The sequence below is a fragment of the Equus przewalskii genome, chromosome 1 (genome assembly GCF_037783145.1).
Source record: "Equus przewalskii isolate Varuska chromosome 1, EquPr2, whole genome shotgun sequence".
NCBI lineage: Eukaryota > Metazoa > Chordata > Mammalia > Perissodactyla > Equidae > Equus > Equus przewalskii.
In genome coordinates, this window is record NC_091831.1 from 135,071,904 (window position 1) to 135,093,417 (window position 21,514).

At 38.2% G+C, this 21,514-nt stretch overlaps 1 protein-coding gene and 1 long non-coding RNA gene across 4 annotated transcripts in view; one reads left to right on the top strand and one right to left on the bottom strand.

The window, feature by feature from the left end:
- Nucleotides 1–4,219: 4,219 nt before the first annotated feature.
- On the bottom strand, nucleotides 4,220–7,859 carry LOC139076571 (uncharacterized). The gene is made up of 3 exons (XR_011528312.1): nucleotides 7,688–7,859; nucleotides 6,605–6,731; nucleotides 4,220–6,497 (listed from the first exon to the last, which is right to left on the bottom strand). It is a non-coding gene; the product is annotated as an uncharacterized lncRNA (long non-coding RNA).
- Nucleotides 7,860–7,882: 23 nt separating this feature from the next.
- The window catches only part of MNS1 (meiosis specific nuclear structural 1), a 58,001-nt gene continuing 44,369 nt past the window's right edge, over nucleotides 7,883–21,514 (top strand). For all 3 annotated transcript variants that reach the window (XM_070579388.1, XM_008516276.2, XM_070579381.1), the window contains exons 1-2: nucleotides 7,883–8,048; nucleotides 8,818–9,039. In XM_070579388.1, coding sequence (XP_070435489.1) covers nucleotides 7,884–8,048; nucleotides 8,818–9,039 — 387 coding nt within the window. In that variant the 5' untranslated portion in view covers nucleotide 7,883. The remainder of the gene's footprint in view (nucleotides 8,049–8,817; nucleotides 9,040–21,514) is intronic.

Here is a 21,514-nt window from a genome sequence, read left to right on the forward strand (position 1 = left end):
TTAGAACCAAAAATCCTCAGAGAAGCAAAAAATAATGAAAAGCATACGTTTGCTAAAATTCTTTGCAATGTTGCATCACATTTCGCTGTTAGGAATTAACAAGTTCTACTCTGTTGCACCTGTTATACGGTATTTTCCCCTGACCCCGTCCCCATCTCCTACCCGCCCCACAGGCAGCCTAGCCCTTTGGGCAGGTGGTTATACTGAGAAATCTGCATCAAGCTGACTGCTTTGCTTCATCTCAGGCCAGTTTACACAGAATACCAAGAGGGCAAGCGCGTGCCTTCTCTCTGTTCCTCTCGGACAGTATTGCCAATGAGTAAAGCAGTAGAGGTGATGTTGATATGCAACTGTGTGATCAGCGACCCAAGGACAGAGAGGAGAGCAAATGGTTTGCAGCTCCCCAAAACTCTTTCAAGGCTCAAGTTAAGCTTTTTGTTTGTGCGTCATATTCTTTTCCTCAGGGTCTCAGTCTTTGCCACCTATCTACCTTTCTCACACTCCTCACCAGAATTCCCTTCAACATGAATGTTGCATATTTAACTGGATTATGTATGACCCTACCTTTAATCACTGTTTTCTTCATTAGTACATATTGTTCTTATTATAATGCCATTACTGTAAGGTGGGGGTCTCTTTGCCAAGGACAACTCAGAGTGCAAGGTGAATACCTTTTGACCAAGAACTTGAATTCTCCTTGGTCAGAGTCGTTTTGGTTTTTCAGCTCCCCTCACTTTTGTGATTAAAACCATACCAGTCATTTCACAAAATTCTTCTTTTGTCTCTCTTGTCTCATAATTTCTGATGACTTACATGGTTTCCCCTTAGTTTATTTCTACTGACTAAATGCAATGCTTTTCCTTTCTCCTACACAATACCCATCTAAACTATCCTTTCGATCATCCTAAAACTAAAATTATTGCATTCTGAATATATTGTCAATCCTTCAGTGTGTGTTTATTAAGCTATACTATGTTCAGGGCTCTGTGCTAGGCACATTTTTGGTAAACTTAGACAATTACTAATGCATTCAAACTATTGCTTATTGTGTGTGGTGTTCTCAAATATTACTTGCGTTTTGTTTTTTTTTTTTTTGAGGAAGATTAGTCCTGAGCTAACTACTGCCAATCTCCCTCTTTTTGCTGAGGAGGACTGGCCCTGAGCTAACATCCATGCCCATCGTCCTCTACTTTAAATGTGGGATGCCTACCACAACATGGCTTTTGCCAAGTGGTGCCATGTCTGCACCCAGGATCCGAACTAGCTAACCCCGGGCTGCTGAGAAGCAGAACATGCGGACTTAACCACTGCGCCACTGGCCCGGCCCCCGACTTGCCTGTTTTAAGAAGCAAATGATAGTGATATATTTAACTGCCTGACTAAATGGATAATCTATATACTGATAAGTGAAATACTTTGCGTATTTGATTAATGAGAGGTAATCTCTAGATTACAAAGATTTCCTTGCAAAAACTAATATATTAGCATGATTTAGAAGTTTGTTGTACACGATAGAGTTTACCTTTATCAAGTAACTAAACATTCAATGATAAGACTTTTACTCCATTCATGTTTTAAAGACATTTACATTTATTGATCTGTGAGCATCTCAGATAAATAACGTTGACCTGAATCTATCTAAGCAACCAAAATATTTGTCATTTGGTTGCCAAGCAATCAATTGACTTGTGTTAGGCAGATAAGGAAATGAAGAAATCACAATGTATCTAGATCTTAGAGAAGCCTTTTTGGAGAATTCTCCCAGTCAATGCTTATAGAAAGGCATAGAAATATTGGTAGTATGTTAGCAAAGTTGGTGCATTGGTAACTAGTTGAATGATCAGACTCAGAGGTTGCTGATCTGGCTCCACTTGGATAGACATTCTAGTGATGTATGTCAGGGCTCTGTGTTCTCTCAGTCTTATTCTACATTTTCATCTATAAGTATTTGAAAATATAAAAGACATGCTTATCCAATTTGTAAATGACATGACTCTGGGAGTTATCAAATCACTAGACAAATGTTGCATGGATATTTTGGAAAATAAAATCAAGAAACAAAAGTTGTGATCAAGACTCCAAGAGCACAGGGATTAGGGAAGGGAACCAGCTAGTAGCTTCCAAAATATACAGAAGAGAGAGGAAAATGTGAGAAAGGAAATCAAAGGTTTTCTGCTATACCTACTAATAATCTGTAATATTAAACATTGATTTTAAAAGGCAATTAATCCTGCAAAAAGTTTTGTTTTTCTTAATCACTTTCATCCCTGAGATTGAACAGAGATAGTGGTTGTGTCAGTTAGGATTGCAGTTGGCTAACAGTAATAGAGTCCTGGGTGAAGAAGAGGACACAGAGGCTTAGATAAATTTATTTTTCTTTCATATAGCATGAGGTCATGAGTTAGGCAGCCCAGAGCTGGTGTTGTAGCTCTGTAGTCATAAAGAACCAAGGCTCCTTCTATTTTTCTGCTCTGCTATCCAGAGCATGTATTATTTCACCCACACGATGGCTGGTGAAATTTCAGTCATTGTACACTCTTACTAAGGGCAGAGACCCACACATACAAAGGCCCTCTGACAGGAAGGAGCTCAAAGAAGTCCATTTTGGCTAAAGTTTGAGGAAGAAACCTGAAGGGGTAGACACATAAACCTCTACAGGCCAGGTTAAGGGTTTTGGACTTTCTTTAAAGGAGATAAGAAAACAGTGAATACTTACCATTAAGGAAAGTTTCTGGTCTATGAGACCCCTATACCAGAGACCAGGTGTGCCAGGATCTGCCTAAAATGCTGAGACTGGACCAGGATAACTGAAAATTCCCCTCCTCCCACCACCTGGCCAGCAAGCATGAGCAACAAAGAACAGGGATCTACTGCTAGGGGGAGGAGCCAGAGTGTGGAGAGAGACACTCTCTGACACGCAGGAACACAGGGAGGGCCTAAAGCTAGGGGTGGGACAGGAACATTGAGAGAAGCCTTCTGGAAAACCTGCTCCCAACGTAATCAAAGATAACACTGGAGAAATTTGAAGATAGTGGTGAACCGAAGATAACCATAGTGACACAAAGTTCAAATGCAGCTCAACTCCTGACAATATAGACTCAACCTCTTACATTAATGTTCTAGCAGAAGAATAGGTGTGCTTATTTCCAGGCATACATATGATTTACCTCAGTCTTACACATGATGCCTGGCATTCAATCAGAAATTATGAGACCTGTAAAAAAAACAAGAAAAAACATTGTATAACCTGTATAAAGATGAAGAAATGAACAGAACAAAACTCATGTATGACCCAGATGGTGAAACTATCAGACAGAAAATTTTAAATACTATGATTAATATATTAAAGACTCTAATGGAAAAGGTAGACAAGATATGTGAAAAGATGGGTAATTTTAGCTGAGAAGATGGAAACTATAAAAAAAGTTAAATGGAAATGTTAGGTAAAAATCAACAGTAGTGAACACGAAGAATGCCTTTGACAGGCTCATCAAAAGACTTGACACAGCTGAGGCAAAGAGCCAGTGAATTTGAAGATATATCCCTAAAAACTACTTAAACTGAAACACAAAGAGAAAAAGATTGGAGAAGAAAAAAAACCAGAGCCTTTGAGAGCTTTGAGACAATATCAAACAATCTAACATATGTGGAAACCTATGTGTTGTGGATTTATATATGTAAAAGTAAAATGTATGATAACAGTAGCACAAAAGATGGGATGGAGGATTGTAATTATACTGTTGTAAGGTTTACACACAATAAATGAGGCAGAATTATAGTATTTGAATATTTAAATATATATATTATAAATCTTAGGACAATCACTAAAAACGACATAAATTATAAGCTGATAGTGAAAATAAAATGGAATAAAAAATAATCAAAAAGAAGACAGAAAAAGAAAAGGAGTAAAGAACAGATGCAATAAATATTTAAAAATTAGCAAAATTGTTGATTTTAATCCACACATATCAGTAATGATACGTAAATGTAAATGGCATAAACACACCAATTAAAGGTGGAGATTGCCAGATTGAATTAAAAAGCAACACCCAACTCTATGCTATCTACAGGAAAGCCATTTTAAATATAAAGACACAGATAAATTAAAAGCATGGAGAAAGATATATCATGTAAACATTAGTTAAAAGAAAGCTAGAGTGGCTACATTAGTATCAAATAGACTTCAGAACAAAGAATATTACCAGGGAAAAAGAAGGTCATTTCAAAATGTTAATGTATTGTCAGGACATAATAAGCCTAAAGGTGTATACACCTAACAAAAGAACTTTAAACACATGCAGCAAAATAAGAACTGAAAAGAGAAATAAGCAAATCCACAATTATACTTGATGACCTCAACACTCCTTTCAGCAATTGATAAAGCAAGTAGATAGAGATACTGTAAGGATATAGAATACCCGAACAGCCTTCTCAACCAGCTTGACCTTATTGATGTTTATAGAACACCTCACTCCAAACACTGGAATACATATTCTTTTCAAGTGCACATGAAACATTCACCAGGACAGACTATATTCTGTAGAATAAAACAAACCTCAAGGAATTTAAAAGATTTGAAGTCATACAGAGTATATTCTCTGATTATAACGGAATTAAACTAGAAATCAATAACAAAAAGAAAACTGGACAATCTGAAATATTTGGAAAGCTAACAAAACATTTCTAAATAATTCATGGATCAAAGAAGTCTTTAAATATTTTTAATTGAGTGAATGAAAAAGCACAACATATTAAAATCTGAGGGGCAGCTAAAGCAAGAGCATAGAGGAAAATTTGTATATATTTATACATTGTATACATTTATATTTGAAAAGAATGGTCTTCAATAAAGATTTAAGCTTCCACCTTATGAAACTATAAAAAGAAGAGCAAATTAAACCCACAGCAAGCAGAGAAGGAAATAATGATGGTAAGAGAAGGAAAAAATGGACTTGGAAATAGAGAAACAAAAGAAAAAAATTAACAAAGCCATAAGTTGGCTTTTTGAAAATATAAATAGATAAAACTCTGATGAAGAACCATATTTCTTCCAAGTTATTTCTGAGTAGAGCTTTCTCCTATGTTCATAACAGTAATATAGTTTCAATCATTTGTTCATTTCACAAATCTTTATCACCTATTGTATGCCAGGCACTATTCTAAATGCTTGGGATGCATCCGTGTTCAAAACAAAAATTTCTGGTGACGGCCCAGCCAACAAGGTTTAATTAGAGGCTACTTTATGAGAAGCTATACATAAGCCATGTTTTTTTGTAAAAAGTTCTTGTGGAAGTTGCTAGACTAATGGGATTAAATGAACATAACGGTTGCATCCTGCTTTCAAAATATTCTTGCAGTGTACACACCCTGTAGTCAGTTTTACTTTTGTGGTAATTGGGTTTATAATAAGACCCCCCAAAAACTGAAAACATTGACAATACCACCTGCCACCCCCCACCACCCACAAGTCCTCTTCTAATGTAGGAGAACAATTTGAGTCTAAGGTGAGGTCTGAAAATCCCGGTAGGGTTATCTATTTGCTGTTAACCTCTTTGCATTTCAGTTTGGGAAGTTTCTATTGACACATCTTCAGGCTCACTGGTTCTCTCCTCAGTGGTGTCCAGTCTACTGATGAGCCTATCAAAGGCATTCTTCATTTGTTAGTGTCTTTGATTTCTAGAATTTCCTTTGGATTCTTTCTTAGAGTCTCCATTTCTCTGCTCACGTAACCCATCTGTTCCTGTATGTTGTCCACATTTTCCATCAGATCCCTTAGTATATTAATCATAGTTATCTTCAATTCCTGTTTAATAATCCCCAAATCTGTGTCATAGCTGAGTCCAATTCTGATGCTGTTTTTACTTGCCTTTTATCAACTTGCCTTTAGCCTTGTAGTTTTTTGTTGAAAACTAGATGTGATATATTGGGTAACAGGAACTGAGGTAAATAGAGCTTTAGTGTGAGGTTTTTTATTATGTGGCCGGGACTTGGGTTGTATTTAATGTTTGCTGTAGCTGTAGGTTCCGGAGCTTCAAATTCCTCTAGCGTTTTTTTGATCTCCTGTTGTCTTTGGATTTCCCTAAAAGTTCCTTGTTAGACAGAGTGTTTTGCAGCACTTCCATCTGTAATCATCTGTTATTATACCAGAGTGCTGTTGACATGGTGGTAAAGTGTTGGAAAGGGAAAGCGTTCTACAATTTTATGATTAAATCTCTTTTAGTAGGGCTGTGTCCCTGGGCTGTGACCTATACAAGTGTTTCTTAGCTCCCCTTTCTGCGCTTAGGAGAGACAGGAAGGGTGGACGAGACTGTAGTCAGAGGAATGTCCTTGCCCCTGGTGGGATAAGGATCTGGTAAAATCTTTTCCTTTGGAAAGTAGGCCTTTATTATTGAGAAGGTTCTGGGCATATTGCACAATGATTATTCTTCTCATCCCTCTGCCAGAGCCACAGGAGATCTTTCTTGGTTCTTCTTTGTGAGAACCTGCTGGGCTTCCTGGAGGAAAAACCCACAGAAGTGTCAGGGATGCTCTAAATCTGCAGCCTCCAGTAGTTTCACTCATGCTATTCCACGCTCAGTCTCCAGCAATTCATCAAAATTACCATGTAAGTGTTCCTAGTTTATGGCTTCAGTGGCTTCTGCCCCAGGTAAGTAGGTCTTGGCCATGGCTCCCTGGATTTACCTCGATCTCCAGATTTCAGGGTGGTGAGTTGCCCTGTGACCTCGGTTCTAGGACAAGTCCAAGAAAAGTCATTAATTTTCAGTTTGTTCAGCTTTTTCTGGTAGTAAGGATGAAAGTGATAACTTCCAAGCTTTTTATATTTTGGAGCTGAAACTGGAAGTTCTATTCTTTATTAATCTTTAAGCAGAAATATTGCTACACAAGATGGACTTCAAATTAGATAACACAAACTAAGCCAAGTCCTCACACTACCTTAAATTTTTTAAAATTTTTGATGAGATTTTTTCTAAATATATATATATATATATTTTAAAGATTGGCACCTGGGCTAACAACTGTTGCCAATCTTCCTTTTTAAAAAAATTTTTTTTTTAAGGATTGGCACCTGGGCTAACAACTGTTGCCAATCTTTTTTTTTTTTTTTTTTCTCTGCTTTATCAACGTGGCCTGACGAGCAGTGCCATGTCCGCACCCAGGATCCGAACCCGGGGCCGCCGCAGCGGAGCACTCGAACTTAACCATTCGGCCACGGAGCCGGCCCCAAAATATGTGATCTTTAAAATCAACATATTTGACTAATTTCTCTGACCCATTCCTGTTCTTAAATTCTTCCTCATAAATGGACTTTAGTGTCTAATGTGCTGATAAACTAAAGCAGACCACATCCTGCCATCATCTAAGTGCTCTCTCATTTGTACCTGGGCCACGTATTACATAGCAGAATAAGATCCACGTGGCCCACACATTTTATTCCCAAAGTTTACCAACAGCTTCTGTGGGAGGTGAGGCAAAGGTTTCTGGAAGCCCGCGCTACCCACAGAGCCTCCCAGTCCCCCAGCGATGGGGACGGTGACCGTGCCTCCCACTGCTGAGGATGAAAGCCGTCATCAACCCTGACAGAACAGGCGTTGAGGGCGCACGATGTTCTGTGAGTGGAAAGTGCCTTTGGCCCCATGTTCTAGACAGGAGTTGGCGTATTTCTCTGTAAACAGTTTCTACAGACCTCAGCTTGGCTCCCAACCCCATGAAACCACAGAATTAGCCGCTTGAGGGAAATCTGGAGCTCCCTGACGGACCGCAAAGCGCTGGCGTCAGGACACAAGATCTGAACTTCCCGCCAGTCAGCTGTAGGCCTATAGGAGTAGCCGCCCTGCCAGCGTCTCAAGAAGCTCAATGCCGATTGGGTCTTGCTGCGTCCAATGGGCGGCCGCGCCCTGTGCGGGTGGGCCCTGCACGGCAGGAGGCGCCGCGGCGGCCGTTGCCCGGAAACCGCGCAAACACTAGGGAGCTCAGCCCGCCGCTGCAGTTGCGGCGGGAGGTGGTGGCCGCGGGAGCCGGAGCGAGGCTGTTCTTCTGCCAAGATGGTGAGCCGGTCGGGGGTCTGGAAACTACGTGTTTATCTATTGATATAAGTGTAGTTTAGAGCCAGCCTCCTTCTAGAAAACGGTTTCAAGTACCTAACCTGAGACTTAAGTGGGAAACTCGTATTTGCTTTCCGGGGCTGCAGGTGCTGTTGTTTAAGCAACGCTTGCGCTGGCTTCCAGGTTTTTTGCATTTTCCCTACACTGTATTACATCTGCCCGGTAAAAATCTTGTTTCCCGTATTTCTGGAAATTTGCGGAAAGATTAAGAACCGTTGGACAAATTAGGGGAAATAAAAGTCCAGGAGAGAGTGAATTTATGAATAAGTAGCAGCGGGTTATATAGGAGGAAAACCTGACCCGCTTCTGAACAGCGCTTATGGGGAAGGGGTTGGGGGAGGAATGCGGAGAGGAATTCCCTGCGGAGTGGTCAAGAGCTGCGTCTACGGGGCTCGAGCGCCTGTCTTTGCATCCGAGTGCTGCTGTTGATTAGCTGTGGAACCTTGGGTAAAGTTGCTTTTACTTTTCATACCCCATCTGTAGGATGGGGAATAGTAATAGTAGCTACTTCACTGATAGATCAATATATTAATCTACCACGTTTACTCTTTTATTATGGTATATTTCTCTGAATTTACGAAGGAAGCCAAAGGCCCTTCGTTTATCACTGTTAACTCTTTTTGTATCATTTGTTACTGGGGCTTACATCGATATATTTTTAAAAATTAGATTTTGGAATACCGAAGTATGCCTCTTTTTTTTTGCATTATAGGCTTCCAAAAGGAGAACTTTGAGCTGCAGTGAAGGGCATCAGAAATTAGTAGATATAAACTACTGCAAAAAATTACATGTTGAGGCACTAAAAAAGATAGAGAATCAAATCAGGGACCGAATGGTGCAGAATCAAATTGCTGACCGTGTCGAGCGCCAGAGATTCCTCAGATTACTACAGAATGAACAATTTGAGTTGGATATGGAAGAGGCCATTCAAAAAGTAAGTTTTACTGTTCATTCTTACATCATTTCTTTCTTCATTGTCTCCTTGGAGACAATGAAGACCAACTGCTAATACTAGAATTGAGTAGACAGACGACAGCATCAGGCAAAGGATGCCTCAACGTCGGTCAGTCCAGTGTAGTGGTCAAGAGCTGGGTTTTTGGAGCTAGACTGTATGTTTTTGAATCCTAGGACTGCTATACGTTAGCCGTGGAACCTTGGTTAAGTTGCTTTTATTTTTTGTGCCTCATCTATAAAATGGGAATAATAGTAGTACCCACTTCATAGGATTGTTTTAATAATTAATGAGTTCATGCATGCAAAGCCCTTGGAATAGTGCCTGGAACAGAGTAAGCACTCAGGTTTTTTTTTTTTTTTTTTTTTTTTACAAGTATGAAATCCATAGTTACTAACTTCCACATTTTGTTCATGTAGGTACAATTCTGTTGCTGTCCATAAAATTCTAACGACAAAAATTTAAGTATATCTTTTTTGAATTTACTGAGATTAAACATGTGTATTATTAAGTGGTAGAAAATGAACACATGTTATTAGGCATGAATTTATTAATGTTTTTGATTTTTGAAATACTGCTCTGAAGAATTCTGGCACACTATATGTGTATATAACTCCTAAAATATGTAGATAATTTTTCAATGGAAATTACTAAATATTTTAAGGGATGAGGGTGGTAGAAAAAGGGGAACCGACAGGAAATGAGTTCTCATAAATGTGAAAAAGGTGTTCTGATATTTCAGTATTTTTTGAGTGCCTCCTCTGTGTTCAACATTTTGTAGGATGTTGTGGGGAATGTCAAAGCAAGTTTTAAAAGTTGTATCCATCCCTCTGAGTTCCAAATTCCAGAAGTTTAGACATGATTTTTTAAGCCTGAGCAAGAAGATCCTAGGAATTAGAACTTTTTCCCTATGGGTTTTATTCTTATATTTTCTTTAATTTTAAAGAGAATCTCGGCTAGCATATCAACTCTCTCCTGCATACTTCAGTATGCATCCTACAAAATATGGCTATTTTCTTACATAGTAGTAGCGTAATGCCACTGTCTCACATAATAGAATTATCAATAAATTCTAGGTATCATTTAATATCATTCCATAATTAAATTTCTGTGATTGTGTCAAAAATCTTCTTTTACAATTGGTTTGTTTTAATCAGGATCCAAATGAGGTTTATATGGTGTATTTGGTTGTTAAGTCTGTTAGGTCCCTCTTAATCTAAAACAGCCCCTCCCTCATTCTTTATTTGTTTTAACTTCTTGTTTTTAACTTGTTAAGGAAACTAGGCCAGTTGTTTTATAGGATATCCCATGTTCTGAATTTATCTGTTTACTTTCTCATTCATTCTTTTAATTTGTTCCCCTTTTATACAGTTCCTCTAAGTGGAAGTTAACCCTACAGGCATGATTAGGTTTAGATGCAGCTTTTCTGGCGTAGATGATGCTGTTCTTCATATTGTATCGCATCGGCAGGCACATGATGTCTGGCTGTTCCACTTGTAGTGGTGCTAATTTTCATCAGCAGGCTTAGTGAGACAGCCTGGCTCCTCCATTAGAAAGATCCCCATCAAACGTTCATCTGTGGTTTCACCAATGAATTGTTTCTTTCATTAGGAGTTGCAAAACACTGATTTTCTAATTTTATTATTCCTTTCACATTTAATTAGCTGAAATTCCTCTGAAAAGAACTTTCCCTCATCAACTAGGGTTATTTGGTACCTTGTAATACAGTTCTTACTGGAAAGGGAGATAAATAGTTAATTTTCAGAGTAAAGAATTGGTGCCCTAGTCACTTCCATTGGTGTTTGCCTATGTTGTTTTCCTTAGTTTTTGACTTTTTAAAAAAGTATCTTTATTGACTCATGGGTCTTTATACACTTGAATTAATTGCATTTATTATTCTTCTTGATGCTCAGCTTGTTCCGTCTTTGGTCAGCGGATGCACTTTTATTGCTTCTGTGACCATTTGACAAGTCTCTCTTAATCTGTGGTAGCTTCCTTGCTTGCTTTCTGAAAAAAATGTTCCAGGCTAGTGATGGTTAATTTTATTTGTCAACTTGACTGGGCCATGAGGTGCTGGATATTTGGTCAAACATTATCCTGGGTGTTTTGGGATGAGATTAGCATTGAAATTGGTAGACTAAGTCGGATTGCCCTCCCTAATGTGAGTGGCCCACACCCAATTAGTTGAAGGCCTGAATAGAACAAAAAGGCTGAGTAAGAGGAAACTGCTCCTTCCTGACTGCCTTTCCAACTGAAACATCACCTCTTCCGGAGTCTCAAGCCTGCCAACCTTCCCTGAAAGGAGCTACACCATCAGTTCTCCTGGTTCTCAGGCCTTCAGACTTCGACTGGAACTAAACCGTTGGCTCTGCTGGGTCTCCTTCAGATCTTGGGACTTGCCTGCCTTCTTGATCGCTTAAGCCAATTCCTTATCCTACTGGTTCTGTTTCTCTGGAAAACCCTGACTAATACAAGGCTCATCTTGTAAATTTCTTGCTTCACACATGAATCAGCCATTGTACCAAGGAACTCTATTATCATTTAGTGGAAATAATATTTGAGACAATTTGGATCCTAGATGTGCTTTTTATTCTTGGGTTATCATTGATTCCAGGTCTTTTCAGTGTACAGAACTTGGAAATATGCATATTTTTAACTTTTTTTGAGATAAACTTAGATATATAGAAGAGTTGCAAAAATATTATAGAGAATCTGTATACCCTTCGTCTGACTTCTTTTTATATTAGCATCTTACATAATCGTAGAACAATGGTCAAAACAAAGAAATTAGCTTGATACAATATTGTTAATTAAACTACAGGATTTATTCAGATTTCATCAGTTTTTCCACTAACGTCTTTTACCTGTTCCATGATCACTTACTGGAAAGGGAGATAAATAGTTAATTTTCAGAGTAAAGAATTGGTGCCCTAGTCACTTCCATTGGTGTTTGCCTATGTTGTTTTCCTTAGTTTTTGACTTTTTAAAAAAGTATCTTTATTGACTCATGGGTCTTTATACACTTGAATTACTTGCATTTAGTTGTCCATGTCTCCTTAGTCTCCTCCAATCTTAGTCTCCCCCAGTCTGTGAGAGTTCCTCACTTTTTCCATCCTTCATGACCTAGACACTTGTAAAGACGATGGTTCATTTGTTCTATTAGTTTTCTGTTGCTGTGTAACAAATTGTCACAAATTTTGGGACTTAAAACAAGAGCCATTTATTACCTCACACTTTCTGTAGATCAGAAATCCAGGTGTGGTATAGCTGTCTTATCTGCTTGGGCTCACAGGCTGAAATCAAGGTGTTGTCTGAAATGTATTCTCATCTGGATCTTGGGGCCCTCTTCTAAGCTCATTTAAGTTGTTGGCAGAATTTATGTTCCTGTAGTTGTAAGACTGAGACCCCCATATCCCAGGGGTTGCTGACATTGCCTGCCCTGTGACCCTCTCCACAACTTGGCAGTTTGCTTCCCTAAAGTCCACAGGGAAGTGACTTTAGCTACTTCTTGTCATGTTTATGTCCCACTTGATTAGGTCAGGTCCACGCAGGAGAATCTCCCTTCTGATTAACTCAAAGCCAACTTATTGGGACCTTAATGCCCTTTTCATGTGTTTATTGGGGGTACATGATGTTGATATGTATTATTCTTGATAATTAACCTTGATCACTTGATTAAGGTGGTATCTACCAGGATTCTCCTCTGTAAAGTTTTACACTTTAGAATTATTTTGCACTTTGTAAATACTAAATATTTTGAGACTATGCAAATATCCTGTTTCTGTGTTAATGTTTGCCCACTAATGTTAGCCTTCATTGGTGAATCTTGCCTTCGGCAATTGTTACTTTCTGGTTCTAATGGTAATTTTCTATTTGCCTTATTCCTTCTTCATTTATTAATTGGAATTTTTCTATAAGAAAGAGTTGACCCTTCTCCTCATATATTTATTTAGTTACTATTTATTTATATCACTGTGGAGTCATTGGCATATTTTTTTTTTGTTATTTTTGTTATTTTGTTGTTCCAGTTCCAATTTTGGCTTTTGGAAACTATTCAGATTGTCTTCTGTGCCCTTCTGACATCTTGTGCCACTTTTTTTTTTAGCGTTTACTTGCTTTCTGGCACTGCAGGATGTTCCAGGCTTAGCTAACTTATACTTTTCTTGCCTTGGAATCAACCATTTCTCTAAGGAGGCTTGGTCCCTTTTATTGGAGAATGGTATTTAGAAACTAAGATCTGAATGATAATAGGTTCATTGTTACTGGGGTTTTATTGCTCTACTCCCTCTAGGTGGAAAGAACTAGAAAGTAAATATACCAATGCATACACACACATCTATGTTTATTTTTGTGTCTATCTGCATATATTTATTAATAAAAAACCATGAGTCTACATTGGTACTGCTAACTCCAGTCTGGCACCACAGGGGTCATTTTAGCCTTTTCCCCTTCCTTATTTGTAGCTGCTGTCTCCAACAAAAAGAAAGCTGCCTCTCATTATCTACCATATGTTTACTTATTCTTCCAACTCTAGCATACAAATAAAATAGTTCCAGAATTGCTAACCTGCGCCCCTGTGAACAACAAATTTACTTACTACAGTACAGAGTTGGGTACAGTTCTTTTTGTCTTTAGTCTTACAATATCTAGTCAAACACTATTTTCAGAGTTACTCATATCCACTCCTACTGGTCTCCTTCACTGTGGTTATCTGATTGATTTTAATATAGTTAATTTGTCTTTGTCTGCATTCCATTATCCCCGCCACATCTTTTTTCTTTTTTTTTTTTGAAGAAGATTAGCCCTGAGCTAACTACTGCTAATCTCCCTCTTTTTGCTGAGGAAGACTGGCCCTGAGCTAACATCCATGCCCATCTTCCTCTATTTTATACATGGGACGCCTACCACAGCATGGCTTTTGCCAAGCGGTGCCATGTCTGCACCCGGGATCCAAACCAGCGAACCCCAGGCCGCCAAGAAGCAGAATGTGCGTACTTAACCACTGTGCCACTGGGCCAGCCCCCCTCCACATATTTTTTAAAAAAATTTTTTATGTTGAAATAATTACAGGTACTTGGGAAGTTGCAAACGTAGTACAGAGAGGTCCACTGTGCCCTTGGCCAGTTTCCCCCAGTGGTCACATCTTACATAACTGTAGTACAGTATCAAACACTGAAAAATGATATTGATACAATATGCATATATACTTCTATGTCATTTTATCACGTGTAGATTTGTGTAACCACCACCTCATGCAAAATACAGAACTATTTCGTCACTGCCAAGACCTCATTCACGCCACCACATTATAGTCACACACTCCCTTCAACCTCCACTATGCCTGGCAACCATTAATTTGTTCTCCATCTCTGTAATTTTGTCATTTCAAAAATAGTATATAAATGTATTCATGTGTGTGATTCCATACATATCATATGTCTGTGACCTTTTGAGTAGACTTTTTAACTCAGCATAATGCTCTTGAGATTCATGTAAGTTGTTGGATGTATCAATAATTAATTCCTTTTATTATTGAGTAGTAGTCCATGGTAGAGATGTACTAGTTGGTTTCTTTTTTTTATCGAGCTCATAATAGTTTATAACATTGTGAAATTTCAGTTGTACATTATTATTTCTCAGTCACCATATATATGTACCCCTTTACTTCTTATGCCTTCCCCCAACCCTTTTCCTCTCTGGTAACCACTAATCTGTTCTCTTTGTCCATGTGTTTCTCTTCCACATATGAGTGAGATCATACGGTGTTTGTCTTTCTTTGTCTGGCTTATTTCACTTAACATAATACCCTCAAGGGCCATCCATGTTGTTGTAAATGGGATGATTTTGTGTTGTTATATGGCTGAGTAGTATTCCATTGTACATATATACTACATCTTCTTTATCCATTCATCAATTGATGGGCACTTGAGTTGCTTCCCCATCTTGGCTATTGTGAATAATGCTACAATGCACATAGGGGTATATAAGTCTCCTTGAATTGTTGATTTCAAGTTCTTTGGATAAATACCCAGTAGTGGGATAGCTGAGTCATATGGTATTTCTATTTTTAATTTTTTTAGAAATTTCCATACTCTTTTCTGTAGTGGCTGCACCAGTTTGCATTCCCACCAACAGTGTATGAGAGGTCTCTTTTTCTCCACATACTTTCCAACATTTGTTATTTTTAGACTTAGTGATTATAGCCATTCTAACAGGTGTAAGGTGATATCTCATTGTAGTTTTGATTTGCATTTCCTTGATGATTAGTGATGTTGAACATTTTTTCATGTGCCTGTTGGCCATCTGTATATTTTCTTTGGAAAAATGTCTGTTCATATCCTCTGCCCATTTTTTTGATTGGGTTGTTTGGGTTTTTTTTGTTGTTGAATTGTGTGTGTTCTTTATATATTTTGGAGATAATCCCTTGTTGGATATATGATTTGCAAATATTTTCTCCCAGTTAGTGGGTTGTCTTTTCATTTTGTTCATGGTTTCCTTTGCCTTGCAGAAGCTGTTTGGTCTGATGTAGTCCCATTTGTTTATATTTTCTTTTGTTTCCCTTGCCTGAATAGACATGCTATTTGAAAAGATCCTTCTAAGACTGTTATCTAAGAGTGTACTACCTATGTTTTCTTCTAGGAGTTTTGTGGTTTCACATCTTACCTTCAAGTCTGTAATCCATTTTGAGTTAATTTTTGTGCGTGGCAAAAGATAATGGTCTACTTTCATTCTTTTGCATGTGGCTGTCCAGTTTTCCCAACACCATTTATTGAAGAGGCTTTCCTTTCTCTGTTGTATATTCTTGGCTCCTTTGTTGAAGATTAGCTGTCCATTGGTGTGTGGTTTTATTTCTGGGCTTTCAATTCTGTTCCTTTGATCTGTGTGTGTGTTTTTGTATCAGTACCATGCTCTTTTGATTACTATAGCTTTGTAGTATATTTTGAAGTCAGGGATTGTGATACCTCCAGCTTTGTTCTTGTTTCTCAGGATTGCTTTGGCTATTCTGGGTCTTTTGTTGCCCCACATGAATTTTAGGATTCTTTGGTCTATTTCTGTGAAGAATGTCATTGTGATTCTGATTGGAATTACATTGAATCTTTTGATTGCTTTAGGTAGCATGGACATTTTAACTATGTTCATTATTTCAACCCATAAGCATGGAATATCTTTCCATATCTTTATGCCATCATCAATTTCTTTCAATAATGTCTTGTAGTTTTCATTGTATAGGTCTTTTGCCTCCTTGGTTAAATTTATTCTTAGATATTTTATTCTTTTTATTGCGATTGTAAATGGGATTGTATTCTTGAGTTCTCTTTCTGTTAGTTTTTTATTCGCATATAGAAATGCAACTGATTTTTGTAAGTTGCTTTTGCAACCTGCCACTTTACTGTAGTTGTTGATTATTTTTAATAGTTTTCTGATAGATTCTTTAGAGTTTTCCTATATAAAATCATGTCATTTGCAAACAGCGAGAGTTTCACATCTTCCTTGCCAATTTGGATCACTTTTATTTCTTTTTCTTGCCTAGTTGCTCTGTCCAAGTCCTCCAGTACTTTGTTGAATAAGAGTAGCAAGAATGGGCACCCTTTTCTTGTTCTTGTTCTCAGATGGATGGCTTTCAGTTTTTCCCCAGTGAGTATGTTGGCTGTGGGTTTGTCATATATGGCCTTTATTGCTGAGGTATTTCCTTCTATACCCATTGTATTGAGAGTTTTTATCATCAGTGATGTTGAATCTTGTCAGATGCTTTCTTAGTGTCTACTGAGATGATTGTGTGCTTTTTATTCCTCATTTTGTTAATGTGGTGTATCACATTGATTGATTTGTGGATGTTGAACCATCCCTTAGTCCCTGGTATAAATCCCACTTGATCATGGTGTATGATTCTTTCGATGTATTGCTGTTTTTGGTTTGCCAATATTTTGTTGAGGTTTTTTGCATCTATGTTCATCAGCGCTATTGGCCCGTAATTTTCCTTCTTTGTGTTGTCGTTGTCTGACTTTGAGATCAAGGTGATGTTGGCCTCATAAAATCTGTTAGAAAGAGTTCTGTCTTCAATTTTTTTGACTAGTTTGAGAAGGATAGGTATTAAATCTTCTTGAATGTTTGGTAGAATTCTCCTGAGAAGCCATCTGGTCCTGGACTTTTATTTTTTGGGAGGTTTTTGATTACTGTTTCAATCTCTTTTCTTGTGATTGGTCTGTTGAGATTGTCTGTTGCTTCTTGATTCAGTTTTGCTGTGTTGTGTGTGTCTAGGAATTTATGCATTTCTTCTAGATTGTCCAATTTGGCATATAGTTTTTCATAGTATTCTCTTTTAATCTTTTGTATGTCTGGGGTATCTGTTGTAATTTCTCCTCTTTCATTTCTAATTTTATTTATTTGAGGCTTCTCTCCTTTTTTCTTAGTGAGTCTGGCTAAGGTTTGTCAATTTTGTTTATCTTCTCAAAGAACTAGTTCTTAGTTTCATTGATCCTTTCATCTGTTTTTCTCATTTTAATTTCATTTACTTCTGCTCTGATTTTTATTATTTCCCTCCTTCTGCTGACTTTGGGCTTTGTTTGGTCTTCTTTTTCTAATTCTGTTAGGTGTAGTTTAAGATTTCTCATTTGAGATTTTTCTTGTTTGTTAAGGTGGGCATGTATTGCTATGAATTTCCCTCTTAGGACCACTTTTGCTGCATCCTATATGAGTTGGTATGGTGTATTTTCATTTTCATTTGTCTCCTGATACTTTTTTATTTCTCCTTTAATTTCTTCAGTATCTATTGGTTGTTCAGTAGCATGTTTCATCTCCACGTATTTGTTGCTTTCCCAGCTTTTTTCTTATAGTTTATTTCTAGTTTCTTAGCATTATGGTCAGAAAAGATACTGATATTATTTCAGTCTTCTTAAATTTAGTGAGGCTTGCCTTATTTCCCATCATATGGTCTGTCTTTGAGAATGTTCCAGGTGTATTTGAGAGGGATGTGTATTAAGTCCATCTGGTCTAGTTTTTTGTTTAATTCCATTAGTTTCTTGTGGACCTTCTGTCTGGATGATCTATCCACTGATGTAAGTACGGTGTTAATATCCCCTGCTATTACTGTGTTGCTGTTAATGTCTCCTTTTAGGTCTTTAATAGTTGCTGTATGTACTTTTCTGTTCCTATGTTGGGTGCATATATATTTATAAGTGTTATGTCCTCTTGATGGAGTGTCTCTTTTATCGTTATATACTGCTCTTCTTTGTCTCTCATTGCCTGTTTTATCTTGAAGTCTACCTTGTCTTCTGTAAGTATGGCAACATCTGGTTTCTTTTGTTTGCCATTAGTTTGGACTATGGTCTTCTATCCCTTCACCCTGAGCCTGTGTTTGTCTTTTGAACTGAGATCTGTTTTGTGGAGGCAGTATGTTGTTGGGTCCTGTTTTTTAATCTGTCCAGCCAGTCTGTGTCTTTTGATTAGAGAATTCAATCCATTTACATTTCAAGTGTTTATTGATATATGTGGGCCTAATGCTGCCATTTTATCGCTCGTTTTCTGATTGTTCTGTATTTTCCTTGTTTCTCGTCCTATGTATTTTGGACTGCCAGTTCAATTTGATGTTTCTCTATGATGGTTTTCTCAGTTTTCTCTTTATTTATCATTTGTGTCTCTGTTCTGATTTTTTGTTTAGTGGTTACTGTGAGGTTTGTATAAAAGATCTCGTAGATGAGATAGTTCATTTTCTGATAGCCTCTTATTTTCTTAATCTAAGGAGGTTCCATCCCAATCCTCTTCCCCATCTAAGTTATTGTTGTCACAACTTACTCCATTTTGTGTTGTGAGTTTGTGTTAAAATGAAGTGACTGTAGTTCTTTTTGATGTTTTCCTTCCCCTCTTTAATGTCGTAATTAAGTGTTTGCTAACCTGTTCTGATTGAGAGCTGCAATTTTCTGATTTTATCTATTTATCTGCTTGCTGGAAGCTTTGTAAACCCCCCTCCCCCTTTTTTTTTCCAGGTATGAGGGCCTTCTTGATCATTTCTTCTAGGGGGCATCTTGTGGCAGTGAACTCCCTCAGTTTTTGTTTATCTGGGAAAGTTTATTTCTCCATCATATCTGAAGGATATTTTCACTGGATAGAGTATTCTTGGCTGAAAGTTTTTGTCTTTCAAAATTTTGAATATATCATTCTACTCTCTCCTAGCCTGTAAGGTTTCTGCTGAGAAATCTGAAAGCCTGATAGGGCTTCCTTTGTATGTTATTTTCTTTTGCCTTACTGCCCTTAATGTTTTTCCTTTGTCATTGACTTTTGCCAGTTTTGCTAATATATGCCTTGGAGAAGGTCTTTTTACATTTATATAATTAGGAGTTATTTTAGCTTCTTTTACTTGTAGTTCCAGCTCCTTCCCCAGGTTTGGGAAGTTCTCAGCTATTATTTCTTTGAAAAAACTCTCTGCTCCCGTTTCTCTCTCTTCTCCCTCTGGAATACCTATAGTTCTTATGTTGCATTTCCTAATTGAGTCATATATTTCTTGGAGAATTCCCTCATTTCTTTTTAGTCTTAGTTCTCTCTCCTCCATCTGAATCATTTCTATATTTCTGTCCTCTAAATGGCTCATTCTCTCCTCTATGTTATCAGCTCTGTTACCTAAGGACTTCAGATTTTTCTTTATCTCGTTCATTGTGTTTTTCATCTCCAACATTTCTGATTGGTTTTTCTTTATGGTTTCAATCTCTTTTGTGAATAATTCCCTCTGTTCATTAATTTTATTCCTAATTTCATTGAACTGTCTTTCTGAGTTTTCTTATAACTTGTTGAGTTTTTTTATGAAAGCTAATTTGAATTCTCTGTCATTTAGTTTGTAAATTTCTGTGTCTTCGAGATTGATTTCTGGGTGACCGTCATTTCCCTTCTGGTCTGGAGTATTAATATACCTCTTCAGGGGATGGCCCGGTGGTGCAGCAGTTAAGTTCACACATTCCACAACAGCAGCCTGGGGTTCACTGGTTCGGACCCTGGGTGTGGACATGGCACCACTTGGCAAGCCATGCTGTGGCAGGCGTCCCACATATAAAGTAGAGGAAGATGGGCATGGATGTTAGCTCAGGGCCAGTCTTCCTCAGCAAAAAGAGGAAGATTGGCCGCAGATGTTAGCGCAGGGCTAATCTTCCTCAAAAAAAACCTCTTCATACTGTGTGATGGCATGGATTTGTGCCTTTGCATAGTGAGTACCTAGTCACCAATTCCACCTGCCACCGCTGCAGGGGGGGGGGGCAGGAGCTGTGTATTCTGAGCCCACTGTGACCCTGGCAGCTGTGCCTGTCCTTTGGAAGCTATGCTGACGGGGCTTGTGTGCGTTTGCATGCTCACCACTGCTTCTTTACACATGTATGCACTGGCTCTCTGGCGAGGTTCCCTTGCTTCGGCCAACTGGCTGAGCTGGTGCACCAGGTGAGGGTGGCACTTTCTTTCGTCTGTGTTCTCCCGGGGGCACTCCTGCTCTGCCCTCCTGGGCTGTTCTGCTTGGTGAGTAAGCCCCCATGATTACTTGGCCTCTTCCGTGTGGAGCTTTCCCACAGACTTGGAGGCAACTCAGAGAGCAAAGGTGTTCCTATGGAAGACTGCCCTCTCCCTCCCTCCTCTCAGAGCCGGGTGTTGTCCTGGGCCCTATGTTGCTGCCATTAGGGGAAGGTGAGGAGATCTCCTTGCCTCTTTCCACTGCCTCCGGGGAGTTTCAGCACCTCCACCTTCAGACTTATGGCTGCTTGGGTCTCTCAGATGTCTATTGTGTTTGTGAATATCCTCTGTTGGTTTATGAGTGTCCTTTTCATTGTATCTTAGGGGAGAGAGTCTAAGAGAAGATTTCACTCTGCAATGATGCTGACATCACTCTAGTTTATTTCTTTTTGAATTTGCATATTATAAAACTCATTCTTTGTGATGTACCGTTCTATGGATTTTGACAAATGCATAGATTTTTCTACCATCACAATGTCATGCAAAACAATTCCATCACACTGAAAGTCCCCTCATGTTGCCCCTTTGTAGTCAACCACTCACCCCTGAAAACCACTAATTTCTTTTTTGTCCCAATAGGTTCGTCTTTTCTATAATATCAGATAAATGGAATTATACAATATGTCATCTTTGAGGTCTGACTTCTTTCACTTAGCAAAACAAATTTAAGATTCCATGTTTTTGCATGAATCATTCCTTTAATTGCTAAATTTTATGTACCAGTTTGTTTTAGCCATTCACAGGTTGAAGGAAATCTTAATTGTTTCCCGTTTTTGACAATTGTGAGTAAAGCTGCTATAAACATTTGATTACAAACTTTTGTGTGAACATAAATTTTCGTTTCTCTTAGGTATCTATCTAGGAGTGGGATGGTTGGGTCATTAGGTATGTGTATGTTTCATTTTATAAGGAACTGCCAAACTGTTTTCCAGAGCTGCTGTACTATTTTGGATCTCCTCAAGTAATATCTAAG